Source organism: Pygoscelis adeliae, unplaced genomic scaffold, assembly GCF_000699105.1.
Source record: "Pygoscelis adeliae isolate BGI_AS28 unplaced genomic scaffold, ASM69910v1 Scaffold306, whole genome shotgun sequence".
Classification (NCBI taxonomy): domain Eukaryota; kingdom Metazoa; phylum Chordata; class Aves; order Sphenisciformes; family Spheniscidae; genus Pygoscelis; species Pygoscelis adeliae.
Genome location: NW_008825072.1, coordinates 927,141 through 940,439, shown reverse-complemented (window position 1 = coordinate 940,439; position 13,299 = coordinate 927,141). Strand labels below are relative to the sequence as shown.

The following is a 13,299-nucleotide window of genomic DNA, read 5'->3' as shown; positions in this document are numbered from 1 at the left end:
TTCAACAAATGCTTGAGAAGTCATGACCTCCATGTATGTTTTCTATTTCTTTTTCCACACCAGTTAAATAGTTGCTTTCCAAGCACTTAGGGGGAAGGAGGGGGAAAAAAGAAAAAAAAAAAAAGACAGCAAGCAACACCAACCCCTCCCCCCAGGCCTGCTTCCCCACCCCAACCCCATCCCTGCTCCCCTTGGTAGCGATGCCAAAATATGCAGCCGGCCTCTCTATCTGAATGAATGTTTTGATTAAAGGAGTCTTAACAAAACAGAGTCAGAACAATGATCCCAGCCTCCTTTCTGCGAGCTTCACCCAACTATGCAGTGTATATTTAGGACCAGATTACAGGGACCTGTTCATTAATTGAATAAGGATGACAAGCCTGCAGTGTATGCAAATAAAAGTTTGGGTTTCAGTGGGGATACTCTTGCCCCATTTAAAACCCCTTTAACATTGGGATTTTTTTGAGGCCAGCTTTCATGAGCTTGCAAACATATGGAAAAGTTCAAGTTTTTCTATTTCCCTTCCAAATGCTTTGTTTCCTTTGACAAAGAATATTTTTTCTTCTGTTCTGACATTAAAACCATCGCCTATTATATTGCCATGACACCCAAGTAAAGATACTGATCAAAGGGCAAAGCAGGGCAATAAAGTGAAAAAAATGGGGCCAGAAGGTTTGTTTTTGGGGGTTGGTTTATTGTAGCATTGCAATTCTTTTTCCAAAGGTATTTTTCATTTTGTCTTCTGCTACACAGTGGGAGAACAGCTGGTCAGTAGTGGGTACAAACTCAAGTTTGGTTGTTCAGGGCTCTTCATTGAGTTTCTTCCCATCCCTGTTCAGTAAGATGTTAGGGAAAGCCTGAATGTTTTTGTGAAGTTTGCAATATGATTTTAACCCAAGGCAAGTATGATCCAAAAGATATGGTTTGCAAAATATCACACAACTTAGCAAGGAGCAAAAAGCTGGTTAATAACGCAACAGCACTGGGCTGGACACGAGATCTCCAGTGCTAACACCACAAGGCAGTGCTGTGTGGAGATGGCCTTGCCCTCCTGTTCAGTCCTAGCAAAACTCCAGGCCACTTCCAATCCAACCAGCCTAAGCTTTGTAGCCATGCTGGCATCTGGAACAAACTGGACAATGACTTTTGAACTAATTTCCATTTTTTTTAAGGTGGGATTTTTTGAGAGGTCTAGTATAGGACATAATGATGCAGAACATCTCCAAGAAAGCATTTTGAAATGGAACGGGGACCAGTCAGGAGAAAAATAAGGAATAATTCAGATGAAGTCAGTGAAGCAGAGACAAATCAAGTTATCTTTGAAACTGATTTCTTTGTGTCTCAGCTGGTGGAACTGTATAAGCCTTGACTTTGGGTTTATCAGCAATCACCTCTCCCAGAGGAGAGCAGAGAAGATCCAGGTCTGAAGTCACCATCAGAGAGCACAACCAGTTTACATCGGAGAACCTGATCTACAGTGTTCGCTATTTGGTAATGTGCAGAAAAAGTGTCAGACCAAGAAATGTTGTGTCAAGGAGTACCCAAGAACATAGTCTTTTTGGATAATGTCTGATACTAATCCTGCCAAGTCAGCAAAGACAACCAAATTGTCCCCTTGTCCCACTTTTTCCTCTCCCTGTCATAATGAGGTGACGAATGCATCTTCTGGATAAAACACAAAGGGAGAAAAAGCATTTTGTACATTCAACCCACAATATATTGTTTAAAAATCCTAACAAGTCTTTCTCATTTCTCTTGAACAAGTCTTTCCAAGAAACACTTCATAAACTAGCTCTTTAAAAAGAAGGGACAGTAAATGCTTTACAGCAAACATACAGCAATGCACAGAAAGCAGCATGCTACTGCCTTGATCTCCAAATGTTTTTACCAATCACTCTTTCATACTCTTTAATAGTTTATTCCCTTACTAATAAATATAGGTAGTCAACAATCCTTAAACATTTTTAATGTAAATCAGCCCTTTTCTGTAGGTGAATATGTTCCTTTTCTAATAACGCAGCAGTCTGACAGAAAAATCTTTGCCTGTAAATGTCTTCTTCCAATTTTTCTCTGACTTTCTCTCCCTCTCCTATTGCTTTCTCCATGGAAACTGGAAAGAGGAAGGAAGGAACTTCCAAGGTAAGACAACTCTAAATGCAAACATGTAATGAAAGTTTTCAAGCAAGAACCTATTTTCAAAACCTGTTGCATGAAAATTATCTGGGCATGTTCCAGATTGTTAATTAAAAAAATAATCTTTGCAGTGTTTTCCCCAGCACTCTCATCAACAAGTAGACTTAACTCTCATAGTCTGGATCTGTAACCGATTTTCTGAAACACATAAGCTGAAATATAATATTGCTCCAATATGGAATCCTGTTCTGACATAATATGAAAATTAGACTGTGAAAATCTTGGCTGCACTTCTGTTTTTTTACTTCCAAATGCTCACAATATACCAAGACACAAAGCTGTAACTCAGGTACAAGTGGAAAGAAAGTACGATCCCACCGCAGCAGATCAGGAGCTCTTCTGAACTATGGGAAGGCAACATCTCTCCAGCAGCATCCTGTGCTACAGCCCAAAGAAGAGAAGGTGGGAGACATCCTCTGCTTGCTATCAGGGCCCAAGCAGTGATGAGCACACATGTCGCCAGACGCCTGGGCAGTGTCGGGACTGCCATCAATGTCAGTTGTAACACACTCATGGAAGCGTTACTGACCCTTCACCTGGACCCAGAATGAGAAACTTGTGGGACCAGCTCCCTTGGTGCCCGGGACAACCTTGCACTTGCTTCGCTGAAAAGCCTATAATCATTTTCCCTGGAAGAACGAGAGGCTGTGCCAGTTTGCCCGCACTTTGTTACAGCTGAAAACGATAAGACGCTTCCAAAGCATTGTGTTACAATAGCTGTGCCTTCGGTTTATGGATTTATCTTCCTTTGCCCTAGATAAAACTCCATTCCTTAGACAAATTAGGTCTGCTTGTCATTCAACACTCTACCTAATGGTCTCAGCTGTGTGTTTCTGCAGTTATTGAATCTGGAGCATTCCACAGATACTTTTCATTGATTTGAGAAGTGAGCCAGAAATCCAGTTGTATTTTATCCAAAATGAGAACAGGCAAGTTAATGATGTAATTAGAATTATCAGGACCCTTAAATCTTCAAGGACAGCTTTAAATGCAGGATGATAATATTTTTAAAGGGGTACATAACACAACCTGGCGATTTATAAACAGCAAGTGCATTGTGAAGTGATGCACTAAAGCTTTTCTTCTTTAATTTAGGGAGGCTGACTACTGACATGGTGTAAGCGTATGGATCTCTAAAGTCTTGTTATCAGGACCATCACATGGTTTTCAGAGGGTAAACACTCTGTTTCAGCACGAATCCATGGGATTTTGAAGTTGCAGAGGCAACTCAAGATATGGGTGACATCATTCTAGTAAGTTATTCAAAAAGCTCAGTTGTTTCTGATGGACACGGCTTGAAGAAGGAGGTACAGCAAGCCCTGAGCATCCGAAAGGGGTTGAGACACGTCTGCAGGCTGTGGTGACCGCCAAGCAACTTCATTGCACAGCTTGCTTTTCTGCGTAGGATGAAGCCAAGACCTCACCTCTCCTGGCAACAAGATCGTCGTTAGGTGAGCATAAAGCCCGTAAACTGGGGTATTCACTGGCCTAACTTGATTTCTTCATTTTGATAACCAATGATGGCTGGGCCCACTGGGACTCATACAAAGCCTGCTGAAGGCATGGAAATATTCTCCATTATTTCAATGGGCTTTCAATACAGCCTAAAACACACGCAAAACACAAAGGCTCTTTAGATGAAAGATGCTTTCTAAGTGGCAGGTATGACTCTTGAATTGTATTGTTAACCCTAAATGGGACAGGCAAATAACAAGTATGCAAACAGTAGGACATCGCCTGAAGAAAACTGTCTATAAAGTAAGCAGTGTAGCTGCATGCCTCTGATACACCAGCTCAGCAACAAGAGAGGAGAAACCATCTTCTCCTGGACAGGAGCCTCTCCTCAGGTCAGGAAAATAGCTGAGGACAGAAGAGTAGAAACAATAGCTGGAGACCACAGGTATAGTTTTTGGGAAGGGTTGAAGGAGAAAGCCTTGGCTTTTCAATTTCTGTCTTTAAAGTGTACACAGGAATACAAGGAAACACAGAACCAGCTAATTCCAGGCTGGCAAAGATGAATCTGTTTTACAGAATTGTCTTTAAAATACTGAACATCTCAAAACCAACCAGAGGAAGTAACTGTTGCAAGATATCCCTGAACCCAAAACTCTAGACATATCGGTTCAAAATGTCTAGATAAAGACCTTTACATCAGATTTAGGGAAGAAAATACAAGATAAATTGTTCTGCACCCTACTTTTTCCTCACCAAGGCTTCAGGTCATTAGGCAATTCCTTAACTGTCTGAGGTTAGAAAAAATATTCTCTGGAGGTAGATCATTTTCTGATTTTGCACTAAAATTTTTTGACTTTTAACTTATCTGGACATACTGACCTCATTTGCCTTGTGAGGGCATCAGACAGAATATGGAAGTTAAAGCTGCTGATCTAATCCAATGCCTCTTCACTTGTAGAGAAGTTTTTTTCAAAAGGAGAGAAAGAAACTATAAAGAAGAAGCAGAAAATATGCCTATCCTATCTTTAACTTAGAATACTTTCTCTTCAGTATCATTTTGACTCTCTGCCCAGAAACTCTAACGTAAGCCTCTTGATTGCAGAAGTCACAAGAGAATGAAGTGTTTGCAGAAGGCTGTAGAAGCAGGAGAGATGTTTCCTATTCCACTTTTCGGTCATAGTCTAGCTGAATAAACTCAGCCCCTTAAAATTTTATTAAGTCTAAATAAGGATTTATATGTTTGGAAAAATGGTGCTTGGAAAAAAAAATTAAGAATAAGAGAGAGAGAAAGGAATGAAGAATGTAGTATAACCACAGGAAAGCAGAGGTGTTTCCCCCTTTCACTGTTCTTAAGTGAAATAAGAAAAAAAAAACCCTGAAACTGAGGATTTGTTTAGTCCTCCACTGTCATCAGTGCTGATGGCTCTGGGACAGGAAAACGGCAGAGATTTGGGTGCCTGCTCACACCTCTCCATTTCAAGCACCTTACCCTAGCTAAGCTGGGCAGCAGCATCTCCCCGGGGCAGTCCTGTCCCTGTCTCCGACCCCGGGTACCAAAGGAGCTGTCCTCTGACCTGGTGCCCAAGCTCCTGCTTCAGTCTAGGAAATAACTTTCCCAGAACTTTTCCTCCCACCACCGTCCCTTCTGTGCACCCCCTTGGCACAGACTCAGCCCCGAGGACTCTGCCCTCTCCTTCCAAATACTGCAGGAGTCAACAAGACTGATACTGGGAAATCTGCAGATTTCCCAAACTCCCTCGGGGAGGCTGAAGAGGCTCAAGAACCCCATCTGTAACACCTCAAGTCAACAGTATTAGTATTTCCACTTCTGGTCCTTCTTTCTGCTCCAGGATCAGTTTTACTCTAAAGGCATCTCAGCATCTTGCAGACAGCTACTGAAGATGCTCTGTCTCCCAAGATTCACGCTAGAGGAATTTAGGAAGTTACTGCACCTAGACATATACTCACCACCACCACCACCATCCCTGCAGCTATGTTAGACTTTCCCAGCTACTTCCCAGTTCATTACAGTGACCTAAACCAATGGATCTGAACTGAGCAAATGATGGACAGGTTCACCTTTATTCTGCAGCTCCCGCTAACCTTCAAGGGACAAGCAGGCACTAGTAACTTTATAAACAGCCCCCAAATGAATCCTCAAAGAGTGAGAGTCACAGCCTTCTGCAGGTCTCCATGCCCCTGCAGGACAGAGCTGAATTCCTGGCCTCCACTGTTCACAAAAGCGTTGAGTCTTACGACTCCGTTCCTGATCTTTTGTTCCTTTCTATATGATATTTCAAAGTTGCGTTAATGGTACCAGCTGCAAGGACTTATCAGACCTCTGAAGTGCTAGGACAGCAGTTGGGTATCATAGAAGAATGGGCACACATTCTCAAAACACTGTGACACTCTTGTCTCCCAAGATTGGCATGGGTACCTGCCCAGAAGTTTAAGTGATGATACATCTCACTTGGGATATTTATAGTTTTTCTGCACTTGTAGGCCTATCGTTTGTTGTCACCTGATGAGACCTGCAATACACTCTCAGCACATGATAAATCCCCGTGCCTACATTTAATGTCTCAAGAGAAAGTTCCCATGGGGGATGCTTCATGTGTAATATTTAAGCCAGGCTAATCTAATTTGGTAACCAAAAGGCAAAGACTGTCTATGGCAGAGATAGTCTATCATCCTTGCAAAAACCACACAGAATAAACTTTGGAATTACCACCACTGGCAGAAGTTGACCTGAATAGGGAGTTTATTTTAGGTTTTAATTCTCTATTTTGTCCTGCTTGCAATTAAAAATAAATGGTATAAAGCTGGTTTATAAAAACACTACCAAACAAAAAACCTCTCTACCCAAATTAAAAACAACAACCCTTGAGAGGAAAATACTCCACAACATTTAGAGTTCTGCAGGGACTAGTATACATATAGGGATTTTAATTTTCCATGGCCTGTAAGTGTTATAATCTCGACCAACTGCATGCACTCTGGGACAATGACTAACACCAGTGCTTGAACTCTGATTGGTTGTTGGCTTCTTTCTTTAACACTGTTTTTAAACTCACATTTGATCCAAGAATTTGCAGGGATAAAGAAGTTTTTACAGCAATCTGTTCCTCTCAAGTCTAACCCACAGGTCTGTTACAGGACAGTGTGTCAACAAATCACAGATGTCTGCGAGTCAATGCAACCAGTGTGAACGGCCACAACTTGTCTGAGGGACAAAGGCTTTATTGATGGAGAAATTACATTGATAGAGATTAAAAGATGACACAGGACATTCAGGTGCCAGGACTGCCTTAATGATTTTACTACTAGTAGTCCTTTCTTTGCATCCATAGCAAATATACCACCACACCTTGCAAGAGTTATGTCTCCAAAATCATTATGTGTTTATCTCGTGTGCTATGCCTGCACATTACAGGAATAGTTACAACCATTGACTTCTCCAGGATCCTCTAAAGTCATGAGCTCTCTATCTTTTCCAACTCGCGCACCCCATCTCTAGAGATGTATTCCTACCTGAGTTGCTTTCTCCCTTTACTTTTCAGTGCAAGGCTGTCCAGAAAGAACAGCTCTGGCAGCTTTGGTGCTACACAGACTTATGTTTTAGGACTGCCATGTTAACCATTATGTCCTGCTTAGTCACGCTAAAACAATGCTTCACTCTCTAGGACTGGATTAACTGGGACAGCAAAGGGATTTTATCCCATTCATTACCATCAACCATCCCTTCTACTGTTTGAAAACAATAACCAGATATGGAAAGAGAGGAGACACAACCATTTGTCCAGAATTTGAGGACCTCCAATTGTCCAAGCTACTGTACTTCTGCTCCTGTCGAGGGGCAGGCTAGTTCTGTGATAGGTGACATGGAAGAGCAGCTCCAGCTGCTGCTGGATGTCTTTTACATTTCTACCTCGAACTTCTCAGAAGGACATACAAGACCTCTGGGAAAACACCCCTGTCGCGGAGCGTGGCTGGTACAGACAGGTTGGGGCTATCCTTGCTTTCCCAGGTGTTCCTCTGAGAAACAAGTGACCCACAGAGCCCTGTGCAACTCAAGATAGCAATGGCAAGATAAGGTGTCTCAGAGACCTCTGCCTAGATTGACAGACTGGGCTTACCCTGTCTCAGTTCTCTCTTGAGGTCACAGTTATCCTTGATTTGTATTTGCTAATGGTAAACCACCATAATGATTTAATAGACTTCCATTGGCAAAACATATACAATACTGTGGCTACCAAAGTTTATACAGGTCCCCTTCAAGTGAGTCACTGCACCTGAGACAGGAACGTGGGAACATTTATCAAAAAAATGGAGAGGTAGGATATGACATCCAAAGACCAAGTTTCCATAGAATTAATTGGAAAGGAGAAAGAGGAACCCACGTACTAAATGAGAATCTCAGAGTTTGCAATGAACTATCATCAAACTGGTCTGGAAAGCAGATTTCGGCTCCATTGAGAGTTTTTAATAGCATTGGATAACTAAGATAAACAGAGACCGAATGGCTGCCTGAGACACATACAAAATTATTGAATTATGACATGTTTGAGAAGTTATTTACTTTATAGAGTATTTACATAAGGTTCACTTCCTCTTCATATATAAGCTCAAATATTACAAAGATTCCCCCCCCCCCTTAATGAGGGGACTACATTCAACAGCCCCACAAACATCCATAATTAACTTTTTTTCAGGCACATTCCTAGTAAAGATTTCCAGGCAGTCCCTTCCCCAGAGCTCAAGCAATACCAAGGAAACTCCGCTCTCTCACCAGGCAAACGAGGCACATGTGGAAACAAAACACAGGGCATCAAAAGGAAGAGGGGAAAGAGGAGATAGATAGAGTATAAAGTGATGACCCTGAGACCGAAGCTTTACTTATTGCTGTGCTATAGGCACCTGATAGGCTTTATGCCAGGCTCTTAATCTCTCTGTACCTCAATTCACCTCAATTTTAATGAATACAGATCCTTATATCCAGTGTAGAAGTTTTAGATCAGGGTTTTGGTAGGAGACACTTCCTGGCTCTGTAAGGGACATCATTGCTATTAAAGCACCTGATTTTTCTCAATTAGCTGGCCCATCCGCAACGCCTTTGCTTACCTGAGAAGTGTCATGGTTGAATATGACAGCATTCAGGTCTCCACAGTTATAGTGCTTGATGAGATCTTCAGTGGTATATGGGGCCTGCAAACTACCTGCTCGGAGGCTTTCGTGTTGGAGCAGAGTTTGATTTAGAGCAAACAGCACCTGTAGAAACGCAGACAAGAAAAACAGGGAGGAGTTAAAGATATTAGGAATTAAAGCAGCAAAGTCTAAAAGGCCAAACCTTGGAAAACTCTCTTGCACCTGAAGTCTATTGACCCGTCCTGGCCCACAGTAACAAGGGCTGATCTTTAGGCATTCCCACCTGGAAGCGGAGTCAGATGCAAGGTCCCCTACTGGCAGAGACCTTATAAAACCTTTGATATTCTGAATAAAGTATAACTTCACTACACATATATATTGCTCAGAGGTCACGGTCTGAGAACTTTTAGGCTGTCTGTGCTGACTGCTTGGCTACATGAGACACTGGAATGAAAAAGCCTCTAAATTAGGAAACTTCTATTGCCTCTGACTGTTTCCTGTCTGCTAGCTGAAATCCAAAGTCCAAACTCAGTTGGAAGGTTTTTGATAAAAATCAAAGTCTTCTGAACTTCTGAAGTCACAGTTGTTGTATTGGGACTTTCTGCATGCTTCTAGTAGCAGAAACTTCAGGAAATTCATTTTTAGCCTCCCTCCTTTAGTCTTTCCCCCTTCAGCCACCCTTTTGCAAAATGAACACAGATACTAATTCTAACACTGCCCAGCAGACTAGCTGAGTGTCCCCATCCCAAACCTGAAAATACCAAGAAAGCAGAAGCACTCTTTACTATGTAAATTTTGATAAAAAAAAAAAAAAAGTCCTTAAAGATAATGTTTTTTTCCTTGCATTACCAAAAAGGCTACTAAATTTCACATGAATTACCACAAATATTTTTATATTTGTGATAGACCGTGGGAGTAATTTATACCATAATAATTTACTGAACCACCAAGTCTGGGCTTTTCACGTTCAGCTTTCCAAGAACCTTCCAAAGAAACTTGATAAAAAGTAGATGAATAAATCAGAAGAACAGTAGTTAAGACAGTTTGTCACAAATTATATAAGTAAGCAAATGCACTTTTCCTAAAATAAAGTGATATATAGTGACTGCAAATTCAGAGTTCTGAAAAATTGTATCGATGTGTCATTTTTCATGAAAAGACTCCTGCATCCCTCAGCCTCATGTTTCACCACATTTTCAGCTTCTCTCACTTATAACAGCAGCGCCCTATCCATCCCAAAGAATAACCATGATCTCAAAATCTGGGTAAAGTACCCCATGCTGAGCTCCAGCTGGCCCAGCTAGGCTGCAGTCTGTAACACATATTCTTACTTACCTTCTTAACTTCAAGCAACTGAACCCACTTTAAGGAGTGAACCCCAAAGGATTTTAATATTAACAATGTACATATGTACTTGCGGGATGGAAGTTCTTATTAGTTTAAAATTATGATTCCTATTGAAGTTTATCTGAAGGAAAGGAAACAGTCAATTGGATTTACTCCTGCAAAACCTCAGATATATAACAAATATGATCTGAGATTTAAACAAAACAAAACAAAACATCATCATCTCCAGGGCATTAACAGCCTCTTAATACAAAGCTGTTACATGCTAACTAACATACACAAATGGGTTGAGGAAAAGAAAATGTTATCTTTAAATTTACTTTTAAAAAATATAAACATGGTCTTTCAACTGAACGAGTTATACCTCAATTCGGCAATCAGTTCCCCATTAAGATCAGGCCTAAAAGATTTCCTTGCCCAGATCTAAGAGTCTCTTCAGGCTTTTCTACAAATAGATCAATCTTTCCTAGGACCACAGCCTGAAGTTAAGCATCTTCCTAACTTAGATTTTCTCTAATTTAAAAAATCTGCAAAAAATACAGTTTGAAAAATTTCTAACCTTTGAAATGATCTGAGCTTTTTTTTTTTTCCCCTAAGGGCTACAGATTGAAGAGGAAATAGTTCATCCCAGGATTTCCTGGGGATTCTAAACATTTTGGCTAATAAAAATAAAAGCTTAGAAAAACATTGACAGGAAAACTGAGAGCAGAGGTTTTCCCGAAATGCTTTTAGTAAAATCCTTCTCATTTTTTACTTTTTAAACAATGGATGTTGCTGGATTTTTTGATACAAAAATATGTATACACACAGGCACCACATACACAAACCACCAACAAAGCCTGAGGATAAGACAGCGTGTTTTACGATAAAATATTAAGAAGGTGATAAACAAACCCTTACTTTACTCCCAATGCCTTTTTTTTTTCTTTTTTTGGTTTTTTTTTGGGGGGGTGGGGTGGGGGGTGGAGTTTTTAAATTCTGGCTTCCTGGGGAATCCAGTCCTGTGCATTAATGCTCTGGGTCTGTCTGTCTCCTCCTAACAAATTTGGAACCTATTAGTTGATTTCAGTCACATTTGCAGAGAGTTAGAGGTCTAAAAGAAAATTGCCTATATGTTCCTTGAAAATAAGTGCTGGGCTGCAGAAAAGCCCACAGTACGACTTCACTTCTTATAAAACATCAAAGACTCCACGTGAGACAGAATGAGTTATTTGGAGTTTACAACAGTAGATGGACCCCTGTACACCGGACCCCAGATTTCATTAGTGTCAGGATGTTCATGTCCCTGTTCTCTGCCCCTGAGCAGCTTTGGGACCTAGAGGTGATGCTGGCCACAAGCTGAAGTCCAGCATGCTGCTACCGCTGCCGGGGAGCTCATTGCTGCATTCAAACTACTGCCCGAAAAGCAATTAAAGAGATTTTATTTTAGGAGGGAAGTTAAAATTAGAAACTCAAACACTTGAATATGCTAAAGGAAAACTGTAACCACTTAAACAGATTTCTAGAGAAGTCTTGCTTAATCAAGTCATAACCATCACAGTTTTTGGTCAGGCAGCTCAAAACAAACTCGAGAAGCGGGGTCTCGTCGTAGCTGTCTGCTCGTTGGCTGGATTTGTAGACCATTTCCTTCAGAGTCAGGTTAAAGCCACCTTTAAACCTGAATTTATTTTTCCTTACTGTTCAGATAATGCCACAAAAACAACACTGTTTTCTTTCCTTCTCTCTATCTTAATATCAGTGACCCCATGACCTCCAGCCTAAATCTCTGAGTTAAATCTCCCAGAGGTGCCTGAGATTACCGAACAACTGATGACTTCAAAATAAACACACTCAGAGCGACTGCCTATACACAGTCCCACCTAATAAATATAGCAGACAGTATTTGTTCTGGGAAGTGATGGGAAGTTATGAGTTCGGTGCTGGGAAAGTGCATTTTTATTCACGCAATTTATGGTCCTCACATTGGCGCGCTTTGAAAGCTATTCTTGGACAGCTGTCTCTGGCCCCCATTTGCAACCTATCAACCGTGGACAACAGAAAGGGGTTTTTATCCTGCCAGGAGGAAGCCTTTTTATCTGAGCTGTGTCATTCTCCTGTGCAAAGTAGCAACCCAACACACAGATTTTTATTTGGGTGTTTGGAGACACCAGCTCAGCCCTTAGGGCAGACCTATGGGTCCTGTTTTACTGCCTAAAAGGGAGTGGGTACCACCAATTCCACACAGCGCCAGGAACCACCAGGCCAGACTTTTTAGCAGCTCTTTTGCACAGACTATGGCCATCTCAAGGATAAGGGGGTTGGACCAGTAATTTCTGCCATGGCAAGGTCAGAGGGGATACAGCAGAACTGGGCAGGGGGACAGCTCTTGCATCACTGGTGACTTCAATTGAAGGATTCCCAGGAGGGGGGAGGTCTACAGAAACCCCAAGTTTCATTTCTTGGTGAACAAGACTGAGCGATTTCTTATGTTCGTGCCAACTGTTCTCACCATCACACAATGGTATCTATCTGTGCTCTTTTGCCTCTATGATCTTGGGCACTTCAGTTGCAACCAAATCTGCAAAGACCAGCCTTTGCTACCCATGCGCAAGCTCACTCCAGGCCTCTACAAGGGACCAAGCAAGCCCAGTGAAGACCAATAAAGCAAACAGTTTTACTGATTACCTTGATACTCCAACAGTACTTCTCCCCCACACGCCTCTGGATTACAGAGCCAGGAGTCACACATTAATGGAAGGCATGGGTTACAAAAGTCTACCTCACACATAAATCAAGTTGAATGTTTAAGCCATTTAACTTTCAACTTCAAAAGACGAAATATTAGAAAACCTCCAAACCCCTCATATGAAGCAAGCAGACAAAACTGTCTCAAGGTTTCAAAGCGGGCTGGCATTGCATAGAAGTGTTGGTATATACCCAACAGTATCAGCCGTTGGGACAGTTTGAACTTTGTTTTGCAAGCCCATGGGAGTAGATGGTTTGATTTTATGCAAGATTTTAATGAGATTTGGCTTTTAGGCAAGTAAACCCAATCCACGGAAAAGGATCTAAGAAAGCATTGCCACCTTTTCAAGTAGGGAGGGTGTTGTGGTTTAACCTCAGTCGGCAACTGAGTACCACACAGCCGCTCGCTCACTCCCCCCCCACCCCCCCCCGGAG

General features: G+C 41.6%; 1 protein-coding gene across 1 annotated transcript in view; it reads right to left on the bottom strand.

The window, feature by feature from the left end:
• The window catches only part of TRABD2B (TraB domain containing 2B), a 480,754-nt gene that overhangs the window by 126,356 nt on the left and 341,099 nt on the right, over positions 1 to 13,299 (bottom strand). The window contains exon 5 of the mRNA XM_009326602.1: positions 8,770 to 8,916. Within this exon, the coding sequence (XP_009324877.1) occupies positions 8,770 to 8,916 (147 nt within the window). The remainder of the gene's footprint in view (positions 1 to 8,769; positions 8,917 to 13,299) is intronic.